The 15,459-nt window shown below is 40.6% G+C and overlaps 1 protein-coding gene across 1 annotated transcript in view; it reads left to right on the top strand.

The window, feature by feature from the left end:
* T265_00479 (hypothetical protein) overlaps positions 1–15,459 on the top strand; it is a gene marked incomplete at both ends in the record, with an annotated part of 72,182 nt that overhangs the window by 4,328 nt on the left and 52,395 nt on the right. Inside the window, 2 exons of the mRNA XM_009164252.1 lie at positions 687–958; positions 10,969–11,127. Coding sequence (XP_009162516.1) covers positions 687–958; positions 10,969–11,127 — 431 coding nt within the window. The remainder of the gene's footprint in view (positions 1–686; positions 959–10,968; positions 11,128–15,459) is intronic.

The raw sequence follows: 15,459 nt of genomic DNA, 5'->3' as shown, positions 1-15,459 counted from the left end.
TCAATCCTGAGTATCAATCCGTGAATCCGTGAGAAAATCTGAAATACAGGAGGCATACTAACGCAGCTGCACTCCTCAAGGCCGTTCGGGGCGGCTAATATGAAAATGTAAACACAGTTCTTTGATTTCCCGATTAGCTCGTGATATTCACGAAAGTTATACTCAGGTGTCAGCGGTTGTGGCATGGATGAGGACGGTGTATCAACCCCGAGGACTGTAAACAAAGAAAGTAGAACCATAGAATATGCAGAGATTTCAGAAAAAATACATGCAGTAATTCCCAGTGAAACGTCTGACCAATTATTCCAAATAGATCAGAGAATGGATCTCAGGACCCGGCGAAAAGTTGCTGATTTCACAGAATTCTAAGCCTTACAACTTCACTGAGGCGGTCGCAATCAGGAAAGCACATGAACAATTTGAGTTCAAGTGCATGGTAAATTAACTCGATTTTAATTTATGTTAAATAGAAAGCCCTTGAAGACTTTGCTCTCCTTTGCGAATTTCGTAAACAGACCTCTCCCAGCAACGAGCTGACTGAGCTAGATTTCATGGTGCAGAGCTATATCGACCGGTTGAACAAGCGAACCTTTTTCGTTGTGTCATGCTTCTCTTATTTTAAACTAATGGAAGAGGTGCGTTTTTATCAGTGTTTAGTTTTCATTTCAAGTTATGGGACGTTTTAGAAGATCTTCAAAAGCGCTCAAGAGAAGTGGACACTTACGACTTATCCTCAATTGCCAACTCAATAAAGGGAATCGAATCTGGCCTTGACAAAGTGGAAGCACGCCTGATTAGCTTGAACCATGAATTGGAGAGGCTGAAAGTAATACTTATCCCAACAGATGCAGCCTATCTTGGACAACTGGAAAACGTGTTCAACGAAGCGTGCAAAACAGCAAGCGAACGAGTTCAAGATATGCGAATTCAGAAGCTGGTCCTCAGGAAGCACTCAAAGGTTGGTAATACATAGCTAGTGACTCATGAGTATATCTGATCCTCGGGAACTATTCATCCGACTGACGAGGGTGTGTTTATTAAGCCATATTTAAACCTTATAAAAACTTCCGTGTTAACTGTGAGTCAATCGCCTTCTTGATCGGCAATTTACAATAGCTGAGGGGTTACTGAAACTAAGAGCTCAGAAAGTTTGAACCGATCGCTATGATGGGACGAACACAGGTCAAAACCGACTGCTTTTCATAGACGAACCAACAGTCAATGGTCAACAAAACAATAGCTCATACATATGAGTCCTAGAAGCGGTAAGTACAACGATTAACTTTCTATTTTTAAAGACACAATGTAACGGACATAGATATGTTCTTCAAGCAACCAAGGCTCCTTCAACGCTATTTTTTATCTAATCGTCTCTGCCAACAAGCAGCCAGTTTACTTTGAGATAATAATGAGAAACGCAGTGCCTAAAGGAATGTACTACAGTGATATTTGGCCTAGAACTTGTGTAGTGGAAGATGTGATATGCAGTAGGTGAATATCCACGTGGCACTCAAAGTAGATTAGTACCGGTAGTAATTAAGGTTTTTCATTGCTCAATAAGCCTGCCTTTATGTACACGACGGTTGAAGTTTGAAGTATTGGGTATCATTTTGCTAGCCAACGAAAGCTTTTGGCCTAATTGCTCTCATAATTCTCTGGGACAGCCATGTGTTGACCATCTCTTGTCATTAAAGAGTTTTCGGACAGTTTTTCAGAATAGGCTTTCAAGTTAACTTTTGAAGAGGGCTTTATTGTTTTTTTACCAAGGGGGTACAGAGTTGACGCCAAAAGCATTTGAGAGAAGTTGATCAAATGTTTTCCTGTCAGGGACAAATGTTTTAGCAGTGTTCATTGGGTGATTTCTGACTTTGCTCCTTACGTATTTCTCACGACAATATATGCCATGCGTTGCTTGAAGAAGTTTAGGTGTTATTGCAGATGTTGGTAACACAGATAAGTCACGAAATGATTCCTGTGGCGCTTTAAATGAGGTTAACTGAGAAGTACGTGTGAAGCTGTCAACGATACTAGCCACTCGTCAGTGCAGTGAGCACAGTTCGATTAATTAATAGCTATGTACCGTCTCCTAGTAGAACGGTTTATGGCGTTGTGCTTGCAGCAGACGCAGAGTATTTGTATCTTTTATGGTAACAATTTTAAGGCAATTTTCATCAACAGCTAATCGCTTGCATAAAACCTCTTTTGTGAGAAACTGCAACTCCCCATCCCACTAGGTTGTTCAACTGCGGAGCTATTCCAATGTGCTGTTGACTTTTCTTGTGAAAACCAAAATGGCCACTAGAAGTTTCATAGTCACCACGTTTTTTCTTTTGGATCCGCTGGACATGACTACTGTCAAGTTACCATACTTTGTAGCAACAAAGGTTTAGTCTGAATCCCATGATATCTCAGGAAACCATGACCCCAGTAGTCAAAGCTGTCACGATTCGCTTACCTTCTTTCACATAAACAAACTCAAAGAAGTAGAGGTTACGCAAAATCACATAAGCACAAGCAACAACTTCAATTTTTGCTTTGCCGATGCTTTGGAGCACTTATGGGTTTACGTGGAATACCAAACCTCCTTATAGCCTGTGGATGAAAGATGGTTTTATAAACCAGGGGAGACACTAATTTAGTTCGCAATGCGTGATGATAACTAGTTTAATTGATGTATACTAATTAAGGCTTATTAGGTTTCCAGTTTATAACAATATACAAATAAAGAAGTCATTTTTGTTCGCTGTTTTCTCTCAACCTTTATCAGATTGTACACTTGGCTTTCATCCAGGTCATCTGTTAAACTAGCTTCTTAGGCACTTGTCCACAGAACTGAAGTAATTTTGTGTGTTTCTTATTAGTGAGTCATGCTAAGGATATAATAGTAAATCTTCTGTTCATCTAAATACGATTAACGAATGAAGCTAAAATTGCCTGAGATCGAGTAGTTCTAACTAGGCCTTACTTGATTTCGAATTAATTTTGTACGCTCACACTGCTTGAGACACCTTGAGGACAGACAATCTGGTGAGATTACCGGCCTGATCTGCGTTGGTCAGCTAAGGTTGGCAAGCTTCATCATAACCGTATAGATGCTTCATTTTTAGGGGATTCTGTACATGGAGTTTTGCAATCTCACTTTGCCATCGCGTGGGCTGTTTTATTGCCCGCATCCATGATAATACTGACTAAATGAGTTTTCCCATTTCATCAGGTTTAGAGCCAAGTGCGCTGGTTAGCGTCCAATCTACGTTCTTTAGTTAATTTGATCAGCCACTCGCAAGCAAACGGTCAGGCATCAAAATCACTGGCGAAAGGGTCACAGTTTCAGAATTCTTAGAAGTTCTGATGTGTGCGTTAGTGATAACTTTCAGTAAGGAGAAAGCAGCCACAAGGTGCTCCTCCGCTTTCCGTAATAAATTGACTCTACTTGCATAACAAAATTACAGTAGAAAAGTTTATTACAGCTTTGATGTAACAGTACTGCAGTATTTTTGTATGCAAAATAGCCAAAACTGGAAAACATCCAACACAGTCACTGCCATCCTGTTATTGAGGCACTTCTTTTGAGAACTTTGGCATTTGTTGATTTCCCCAGTCAAGTTTGTCCATAATCGGACGTTTTTCGTTATTCGCAAAGAGGTAGACAGCTCAGATACATAGAAGTTTTGTAATGCTGAGAAAGGTCGCATTCCTCTACCTAGCAGTTTTGATGGTAGTGTTTTGAAATAAATGGCATTATAAATTCAATTGTGCAGTCTATAGCACAATTGTATACTAATATAATGACTGGTATTAGCACATAGCAGGCTTAATTCTCTGGTATTTTTATTTTCAAAAAGACGTTTTTGAAGTGAACGCTTGTGCTAATGAAGCAGTAAAACATGGGAGGCAAAAGTTATAGCTGATAGTCATTTTCTTGTATACGGCTTGCATCAACGTTTTTGTTACCTAACTGAGTTTTACTATCATTTTTGTCTAGTTTAAAACAAATAAATTTGTTTTATTTGGAAGAAGTCTTGAATGAGTTTGAAAAATGCACTGCCATTCTTAGCTATAAATTAGTTTTTACTAGCCATTAAGACGTACACCTCTTCTTTTAAGCCACGATATTTCCAATGCAAAACGTGCATATGTTTATAATAGGCTGGTAGAACAGACTATCGGTCTCTTCTCACATACATCCAAGCTTCAAATAGCTGAAGGTTTGAAGACACTGCAAACTGGGATTTAGAAGTATTCAGTGCCAGGCGATTAGATTAGAAACAGTTTTCCATGATTGTGCAGGTTTCTAACACTATCGACTTTTTCTCTGGCTGTGACTGACAGACCACAATGTTTACCTTTGTCTAAACCGTCTAAAGGTTATAACCTGAGGAAACTATACTTTCTTGTCTATCATGGATGTACAAAATGGATTAAAGTTAGATTGAAGATCAACGTAATCTTTACTTTACTCACTGTGGTAAAATATCCGGTTCTTAACTTTTAAGCTTAATAAACGCTTCGTTTAGAAGTCAAACGTTTCAGATACTTCGGCTTAGTTACAAGCAATTATTGGTTTGTATCCAGGAAATTCCTGAAAAATTATTGCTAGCGCGCGGCAAAATATTTATTCTATCAACATATCCTTCTGTGAACTCCCGTAAGTTGAGAAATTGGCTAACAGTAAGCCAGTAAGTACACGCTGCCAAAACGCACGTTTCACTATCCTGCATACAATTTTAAGTCAACAGTACCACCAATTGGTTTCGCTGGGTCAGATAACAATCCTCCGGGTCACCGCGCATTGACCTGGATTAAAAGTTTTGTATATCATTCCAAATTTTTCGTTAGTTATGGCTTATGTAATCTGAATATTTATTTAGACAATATGTAGTACTTGTACGAAGGATCAGTTATTCAACTTCTGGTAGAAAGGTTCCATTTTACAAGGTCCATATGACCGAGGTACATATATTGTTGCTTTTGAACAGGATCGCTTGCAAACTCCCAACGAGAATTAAAATAATTTACAACAAGATTTGCTGCTTTTTTCCTCAAGTAAACAGCCTTGGCTTTTGAATGTCAGGAAGCGTTACTGCGCCATTAGTTTTTGTCTAGAAAGCTTCTAATAAAGCTTAAAAAGCTCCAGAAGGACAAAAGTTTCAAAAAAGTTATTGAAGACACAACAGCTCTGAGGGAAATATTGGACGTAAGGTTGATGAATTTACCATTTCCAGTCTATGCGCGCATTCAGGATTCCAGAAATGGTGTGACCACTTCAGTATACAGTCGAGTTCAGTCTTACAAATTTTTCATATGTGGGAGCGTTTTGTGTCTTTACTCCATGGAATAAATTTCTACAGAAGCTCTGTTGTATCGGCATTCTAACCACGGCGTAGAGGTTCTTATAATCCGGGGTCAGTTTTTTTGGTAGAGAAGCGTGCAAGAAAAGTGTAAAACATTGATGCGCTGTTTGATAATAAATCTTGTGCGTGGATTTTTGTGGTAAAAATCCGACGTCAAATTTAGCTGAACAACGAGGTAAGATGTAGCTAACTCTGTTGGAGGCTATAACCGCAGAACATGAGTAAGTTTTTGACAAAAATGCCGTCAATTCCAGCGGGTTTTTAGTGCTAACTGTCTACAGTCAACCAGACAGCCTTGTTATGTAAGCAGACATCAAGAACTTACGTGAACCGTGTTCCATCTGCCCACACTGGACGCTCGCATCTTATCGCTATTCAAATGCTCCATTGTGGCTTTACCAAACTGCCATGCACTGAGCAATTCATCTGTTTGCCTATTGATGACCATCTATTCATTTCAGTTTCTTGGGGTGAATAAACGCATTTTCACATTGCAACATCATTTCACTCCGTCCTTTATCGGGTGTATCCAAGTATCGTAACCAAACTAGTAACCAAAATCAAACGGAAAGTGAGTATCTGACAGTTAAAATATACAAAATGTTTCCTAAGCAACGGTCTCCTGTTACGCACATCTGCTTTGTCTAATTAACATTTTGAAAAATAGTTTTTTACACCCTATTTGCAGTGATGCTTATTGTACGTCAGCTAGTACATTTAACGTGCGCCCCTGCCAGTTTTGTTTTACTTTGCCTTCACAGCTATTTACAAAACTGTGGAGATGATATCCTACACTTTCGTTTTTTTAATGAGGCCTACCAAGCGGTTGTCGAATCTATTAAAATAAAGAAATTTTCTGCCAGCATAGACTTAAACAGAGTTTGGAGACCGTGTAAGGCCTAAACGGTTTTATTATTATAAGCCTCGTATCTGGAAGAAGGCAGCCCATCAAATAGTTCATTATTATCCGGATTGACATAACAAACGTGTTGAACCAGAAAACATGACTCTTAGTCAACACTATCTCCGTATAAGGAAACTTTTCCAGTGGTCTCTGGTTTGCTCAATAATTACGCGTTAGCTGGTAGCGTGTGCAGTAATCAGATAGCAGAGAAAAATCAATTCTTCCACAAACAAATTATGAGACGAATTCTCTGTGCTTGCCTAACAACACGCCGCACAAAACCACTGGGGGTCGTGGATAAGCCAGTCCCTTGAACTTCATTTTCATGCTGATAGCCTGACCTTGCTGCCAAGCAGGCTACGGTATCAGTTTCATTTTAGCGTATGACATCTAAGATTCCCAAAATGGATAAGTAAACTTACTTGTCCGTAAATTACACGAACACTAAGAATAATTAACACAGCATTTACGAGGACGTGTATGTAAATACGTTAGTGTAAATACACTAATCATTGGTCATAAACTCTTGGCATAACACTCTTAAAAGCGTGCAGGTCTCACCATTATCATAAAATCGATTAATATTTGTGATCGTGCAAGCGAGTTCTCCGTTTCCATAATGTGTCACCCGGCTGCTTGAGAGAGGCCGTTATCCTCTCTTCTGACCAGCAATTGACATTTTATGATTTGGCGAAATAATAATGGATAACGTTGCCGACTGTAGTTGGACTGTTTAGTCGTCTTTGTTGCAGTATCAACCTGAGGTTTTTGCTGAATGTTAAATTCCTGTGCAACATTTTTATCCAAAACAGTATTAACCTTCAAACTCGGACTTGTGCTTGCCCACTACTACATCTTTTCAGTGCACTGTGCTTATTTTCACGGATTTATAATTCCACAAACACTAGGTGGATAAAATGCACACGCATTGTGGTTTCCTTTTTTGTTTAGAATGTACCTGTCAAGTTGTGGCTTTAAAGTTCATTTCTCTGCTTGACTAGCGGTATTATTTATTTTCGGGTCCCGAATATTAATAGACCCATGAAATTCAGAATACATTTTAAACTGGATGTGGAAAAACGGATCACAATAACCTACTCATCAAAATGTACTTTGGCATGATGCACACTATCTATTTGCATGATTTTTGGTCACATTCAAAAGTATGTCTTCAATTGTATCACATTTAGCCGTCTAACAGATGACGCCCTTGACTGATTTGAGTTCACAATAATTCCTGTCTGGTTTAATTAATTGTTCAGACTAGACTTTTAGAGGCACGTCATTATGTTTTAGAACATGAGTGACCGACGAAATGGTTTGGTTCGGTACTCGGGCAATGCAAAAATTAGTGGGGTTTTAACGCAGCGAAAGTAAACTTAAAATGAGGGTTCAAGTGAACGAACTGAACAAGAGTTCTTCAAGAAGTCCGGAAAATCCAAGTCTGCAGCTTTCCAAAAGCAGGTTGCAGGTGTATTCTTGTAGGTGGTGGAGACCAGTCGGATTGAATAACTTCGTACAAACCAGCGCACTTACTCAATGATACTTTGTACAACAGGGCCTCAGTAGGCATATCCTTTGTTGAGGATATTCACTGATTGTGGTAAGTACGACTGTTATTACGCTTGTTTTTCATAGAAGATAGCTGGCATCCGCCATTACACGTTCAATATGCATGTAGAAAGTGACATGGGACATTTAGCAAACGGAAACTGAAACGATTCTGTTGATGAGCCGCCTGAGTTGAGCTGTCAGATTTTTTCTGTGTCTTAAAGTATGTTCAGTCCGAATAGAAAAATAAAAGTTGTTTCAATCTCCAACACTGATCATTCTCTGAACGCGCAACCAGCATAAAAATACTAAAATCAAACGGGTGCACTTGGGAAGTGTACTTGGTACTAAGAAGGCAGTAACACTATACATCTATCGCGATATCTCGAAAATCATAGCGACTGAAACATGAGGCGACCTGGTGCAGCACACTCAGTTGCCTGAGAACATCACAAACGAGAGATTCAGCTGGGTTCCAGGTCAGTCTCTCGAAAAAAACAAATTAGTTTGCAAATGAGTGTATATTCGCTAATTTCGTGCAATTTGGTTTCAAGTAAAACATAAGGTTGACGGAAATCCGCGGACTGCGCCTACCTGATGAGCCCCAAGAAGGGCGAAACCGGTCGTGGGCTGTTGACGGATTTTCTGCAACCTTATTAGTAGTACATTACAAAGGCAGTAACACGTTTCTAAAATCTTCCGGTGCATGAAACACTGCTTAAATTAGTATCATTTTATTTGCTCGATAACTTTTGTCGTGAACATTCTCGTCTAGCACGTTTGCACGTGTCGTGAAAGTACCTAAGCCAAGTTAAACATTCAGATTGTGATTAATACAAGTTGCACTTTTCAGATAGCGCCACTCTGCAAACTTTCCACAGTATGTTGTCTAACACGTTATCCCACTGGTGCCACCTTTTGTTTTGACACGCACCTATTTGAGACCATTCTACATCTTGTGGTTTTACAATACACAAACATGAGCAGTTTATTCTCACGAATAGTGGGACTACCTTGACTCCTTGATACGATGTGGTCAGGTGTTACGAAAAATAATTTATTGCGCTGATCGTTAAACTCAGGTGACCACCAGCCTAATGGTGACATTTACCATTTTAGTAGCTTTCTGGAGGTGCCAATCGGTATGCGGAATGGAATAAGGTCTTTCTGAAAATGAAAGCGCATTCAGCTTAATTTTAAGCCCATTATCTCCGGCAAAGCAAGATAAGTCCACATAACTCCGGATTATGTAGAGCATTTCGGGTCAGAAAATAAGTCCAACTACCACATAGCGTCCATCAACATCCACTGTATGTCACAGCCTTTATGCAATGTGCGAGGTAAACATTGTCGTGCACAAACTATCACTTTTCCGCTTAGAATAATCTCAGTAGGCAGTATCACAGTGAGATCTCCATCAAACTTACAACAAACTAGAACCCCAACAGTTCGTAGGAAGTGGTTGAAACCAGGCTCCGTTTCTCTTTTTATGTGAAAGAATGAGCATAGACGCGTATCTATAGTTACATTTTGATCTGTGGAGAAGTTCCAGACAGAGCGCCGCTGCGAAGTTTAACGATCTACCGCAAACATTTGACCGGGCCGTGATTATTATCTGTTTTTGGGTGTTATTACGGCATTTGTTTTGAACTATCTTTTCTAAACGTAAAAATAAGCTCTAGGACATTGGCTGACTGCAAATTTTGTGGTTAACTACAACTGCTAGTTTTGAGAATTTTACAACTAAAAATATTTGAGAATCGCTCGAATGACTGCTCAACATTTTCACACAACAACAACATTACCAACATTTTCAACATTTTCCAGCAACTCTTCCACTGTCCTGGCAGTTCCGGTTAGTTCACGTCAAAAAGCGGAAGCAATTCTAACATATCTCGTTCTAGTACTTGTCGGTGTTGCTTGTCCTCACCGTGCAGGCATTTGAACCCAGAATATCTGGGTTACGAGGCGAGCCCGTTGGATGAATTACAAAAGCACAGGGTAGAATCACTTGAATTGCCCCGTCCAGACCGGCGGACATGTTTACGACTGATTGGCGTGACTGGTCTACACATACATGACCCAGTGGCTGTCTTGGTTGCTTTGAAGGATCGATCGTCGTAGCAGGGCTCTGCAAAGAGCTAACCGCACGGAAGCCTGACATCTGCCAAACAATTTTTCATTATATCTGGGTACTTGAGTGGTTTTTAGAACACGTTATTGTTTGCACAGCCTGGACAGGAGGGGACAGTTCAAACGTCGGTGGCGTATATATCAGTGTAATTTGTCTCAAATTCTCTTCGGCCACTCCATCCAGACAAGGTTTTTTGCATGGAGGTTTTTCACCATCACTCGTTTCTGTGAAATGTTTGTGCTATTGGCACATCTGTGCTACAGAATGCTTAATATCTGTTGCTGTCAGTACGCGACCATTTCTCTTGAGGACCAAACAGCAGGCGAAATTGTCGTCAGCGCTTCCGTGGCTAGTGAAGTGCAAAGAAATACAGTGAACAGATGATGTAGTAAGACAAAATTTCACTGGAACCAGGCTAAAAGGATACAGGATAATTAGATGATAGAAAGCCGGTTGAGGAAAGTTAAGGTTATGTGCCGGATGTGAGATTGCTGAGCCTGAACCAAGAGCATTTTTCGACTTCAGGTTATAATGTCAGAACTGTAAGTAAAATAAAGAACCTGCGCTTTCCCACAACCGACTTTTGCCATACTGCCAACAGGTATAAGTGAATATCTTCCGAACAATTTACCTAGATCACCAAAATCCTCTTCACCAACCCAAGAGCATCTTCTGACCAATTTCAATGCCATAACTGTGTGGCTCGTACAGCAATCGTGGGGGCTGCGCTAATCGTTTTCTTGTACTTCGGCCAAATCCTTGGTGCGTCTAAACTTGCTTCGTCATTTTGGGGTTGCAGCGGGGCTGAAATACTGTATTTGAAAACAAGAACAGTATCTTGTCACTAGAAACTTGTCTTTCAAATGAAAGCATCTTTCCCAGAATTATACCCACGCTGAGCGAAATAAGGTTTCATATTCCCCAGACCTACTAGTTTAATCTACAAGCTATTTTGCTATATTACTGTCTCGACTGCTGTTGTCGAACTCTGTTGTCTAACATTCTGATACATTTTGTCGCATATTTAGCTACTGGAGTGCGAAAACAATGTACAAGAGTCAGTTGGCTGGATTGAGGAGTTGTCGGATAACGTGGGGTTGCTGTACAGAGAAAACTGTGTGGGAAAGAATCAACTGGAGGCTTCGGAACTTCTTGACAAATGTGGCCACATTTATAAGCAAGCAAAGGTTAGTAATATGAAGTGGTTGTCTATCACCGGTTTATAGTCTCAACTGTGATGTACCCTGCGATATTGTGACAACTAATCGGCGCCTCTCTGTTCCAACCCACCTTGGTATGGTTCCCAAAAATCTGTCCGGAACACCATGCTACCGACATGTAAGCAAATATACGCTGTAAAGTAGTATCATTAAACATTTATTAAGGTTATTCATATACACGTTGTGGTTCAGCCCTAGTACCTCTGACGGTGAATTTCTCCGGGTCTAGTAGGTTGAAATAGGTCTCCAAAGAGAGCCATTTTCATCAAAATCATTCATAATAAACGTAGTACCACTTGGCGGAGGTGTTCTGAATTGGTCGCCTTCTGAAGAAAGATGAAGTAAAACGTAGGGATCTATAAATATCTAGAAATGATCTAGAAATATCACATATAAAACAGTAAATGGTTAAATAAGTAATTTTTTTTAAACCCCATTTAACGCCAACCAAGTTTTGACGAGTACTGTCTAGTGAAGACGTTCGAAAAGATCTAGCTCTAGATAATGGAAACCAGTTACCACTCACGAAGCGTCTTCGACCGCTACAATTAATAGCGGGACCCCACCATCGAAGAATCACAGCTTCGCAATCTTAGTTTTGAGTTTTCAATGTTGTAAAAGTCTCTAAGCAACGCAAAAAGAAAATGCCAATGGACTAAGATCAGGACCCAAAAACAAAACTCGTTCCCTTTCAACCTTCTCGTGGGTTATACCATAGGGTCAAGAGCTATAGCCGTGGTACTAACACTGATTGCACTCTGGCCTGAGCGAACGGGAAATAGCACTTGATAGCACAGCTCTCTGTTAACCGGTACCCTTCTTATGTCTGTTTCCGCTCCAAAACGAACGTCACTGGATCGTTTTTTGTCGCCTTATTAGCTATATTCCTTATTCAACTTGCTGCCCATGAGCTGCAAATTATTGCCTTGATAAATGTACGAGGTCCACTCTAACTAGTTGCCTTCAACCTCTTATACTCTAACTCAAACGGTAGTGTTTATCCAGATCCCATGTTCTTTTAAAGTGCATGTACTTTGTCTTCAAAACAAGCATACGAAACTCAAGAATGGTCATGCAACTTACAGCACTCAAGACGAACTAGGCTTCATTAGTTACACCGCACCCGTATCTGGCGATCCAGGAACTACTGTTGCAGGGCTGAACACAGTTTTCTGAACTGGGTCCTGTAAACACGTCTTCTTACCAATCAGATGTCCAGCTGAATGCCAATGCACATTAAAGTCGGTGCCTATTTGTAATGACAACTTAATGCACAAAAGGCTGCAATTCTGACGCCTAAAAGATACGTCGACTGAACTATTTGTATTACATCTAGGCAGTTGATGCACTTCAAAGAGAAACCAGAACATAAATCCCTCATCAAATGTTTCCAGCCGGCACACATTTTAGCACACGCAACCTCACCGTGTAAACTGGTGGCTATCAAGTGCAAATCAACCGTGGACCATGTTGGGCCAAGTGGTTGTCAGCCACCTGAGGAGTTCCACAATTAGACCGCGGAGAACACGTTTTGATTCTGATCACGCCATGAGAGTGCGTCTAACAACTCGGGTCCTTGCACGTCAACAAGTTGTATTTCGATTCAGTGGTTTCTCAAAACTATCTATGATTCAGCTGTACTGATTTGGGGTAGGTTAGCCCCTGTGCAATTAACCAACTCAGTGCTGGTCAAGATCACGTGGATGAAGCACGGAAAAATGAAAAATGACTTATGCGAGTGGTGTTCAAACTATCTCTTCGATCTCTCCGATGCAACCAAATGACCACAGGATATAGTCGAAATCGTTAATTTTAATAGTATTAGGAGACCCGTAGTGGAATGCGATCCCTCAAATGTCAAATGCGGAAGAGTCTAGGAAACAACGGAAACTAAAGAGAAAATGAAGGCTTTTTCTACCAAAAACTGCCTTACTCCATATTATCCAATTTAATTGGCTGGCCAAAGGAAGGAGACAATAAGTGAAAAAGGACGGTCACTTAATCCGTTCGCAACAACATCGATTGAGAAGATGGGTCATGTATTCCCTGTGACAGTCTGGGGTAAAACTCAATGGATTAACTCCAAAACTCAAACAGGCACGAGGGTTGGGCTGTTTGTACCCAGTCCTCTTCAAAGAAGAATCTCTGAGTACCTGCTAGACAGAACTCATTGGTGCCATGTTGAGTAAACGGTGTCCGCAGAATGAAGAACATCAACCGTTATCTCTGTCTTCAAAAATAGTACGCAATGACTGTGTACAAGCCACCGTGGCATTGACCTGGTAGCTGTGGCACCATAGCAACTCACTGCTTTCATCCCTCGAAAGCAGACCAAACACAGAGAAAGGCAGATCCAGTGAAGAATGCCGCTGCAAGACTGGGCAGGATCAAAACGAAACCTCATGACTGAGGATGAGCCAACTGAGGTAGTAGACAAAGTTATCTACGTGCGTAGCTGTATTAGTCACAATGGTTAATTAAGCTAAGGATGATATCCCCGTCAAGCAGTGACACAACAGCGAAGCCAGAAACTTATTGTCAGTAAGCTCAGCTGCGCTGGTCATTATTCTTTCTCCGGATGGAGTCAGAAGGTGGCCCACATCAATGGCCAAAGACATTGGCAGACATTTTGCAGCCGCTCACCCCGAGACACGTGTGCATCCAAGCTTTCACCTTCGATGAGTAGATCCCCCTCTTGATAGCCAGAATGCGAAGTCCACCGTTACTTGCAAATTTGCAAACCATCGTATAATCTGCCTCCTTCAATGGGCAGCTATATACCCCTGGTTTCCTAAGTCCTCGGCGAACGAACTTGTGGCAGATGCATTACTTAACAGATTACACACGGTTTACAGATAATGATGAGATGCTTCATTGTATACCATCAAGCTATATGTTTCTGGAGACGTTCACCAATCAGTAGTTCCAGCCGTATTTCATCCAAATAGGTTCAAAACGAACCTAAATGCCTATCTGCATGCAACACTTATCTTACAGGTTATTACTTTGAACAGTAGTCTGCTTTACGTACAGCTTTAGAGCAAATTGAGTGAGGATCCTATGTTTGTTTTGGTTTTGCCAAACCAGAACACGTAAGAATAGACTCTAAAACCGATATAGTGAATGGCGTTCTAGTATTTTACTTTCACTTTATAAATTTCTCCCATGTATCGAGAAACTCGAGTAGACTAATCTGGAACTGGGCTCAATAAGGGATGAAGAAAGTATGTCAGAATTCTAGATGCGAAAACAGCGTGGCGGTTCAGAATGGAATAAAATCGACATGAAATACGGTTTCAACATCACATTGAGATGAAAGTAACTTTGTATCTTGTTTGTACATGATAGTTGGCTGAAAGTTTGGTGAAGACCTCGAATGGAAACGAACACCCAGAAGACGAGCTTTTTCTGTCCTTAAGACAGAGGATATAAACATGAGGTTTAGAACCCCGGTAGTCGGTCTAGGCCAATTTAATCGATTCTCCTCCTGGCGTCTCTTAATTCCTTGTAACAAACCCGGCTGTGCTTAGTTTCTTAGCGTTTTCGTGAGTGGGAAAATGCCCACTTTGACTTATCCTGGAAAGGATATCATGGTGTGTAAAATGAACTTTTGCTCTTGGCTGAACCGTCAGTTGGTTAGAATGTTAACATAAAAACCGGAAAATCAAACTTCAAAATGAAGGTGATAATTAGTCACGTTCGTCTACAATAGGTGCTAGAGGTTTTGTTGATAAAACTGTTTGACGCTCATATTTGCTCAGATAAATCTCAACAGCAGCGAGGATGGCTATGTAGTTGAATGTGACTCACTTCATCTCAACGAGGCAATGTTTTGCGAGTGGTTTCAGTGAGAATAGGATAATATGATGACTGTCGCACCTCATGGGAACTGTTCGAAAAGCTGAAAAGTTCGAAGTCAGAACAGTATCAAGGGGTGTCACTTCTACCCAAACCCAAGAAACGCAAGCGGATTTGCTGCGGGTGGAAGTAAAACAAAATCAGTGCGTCTATTTGGTATGGGATACCTAACAGTATTCATCTACCTTATAATTAGGGTCACATCAAAGAAAATACCTCGATTTTCTGAATATCGTTCCAATTGTACAACGCGTTCAGTTGATTAACCTGAGTCTGCTGTTAAGATCAGTCTAATTTGCGAATAACCATTTAGCTGCCTGAAAGGTAGGCTTTCAGTGAATGAACTTATTGATCGGTGGATGACCTTATTGCACAGCAAGATGGAAGAAATGTACGCCGGCGTCATTTTTATGACCTATTCTGTGATTGACCGAACCAGAG

Source organism: Opisthorchis viverrini (assembly GCF_000715545.1).
Source record: "Opisthorchis viverrini unplaced genomic scaffold opera_v5_4, whole genome shotgun sequence".
Classification (NCBI taxonomy): Eukaryota; Metazoa; Platyhelminthes; class Trematoda; order Opisthorchiida; family Opisthorchiidae; genus Opisthorchis; species Opisthorchis viverrini.
Note: the sequence above shows the minus strand (reverse complement) of the source record. Positions and strands in the feature narration are given on the sequence as shown.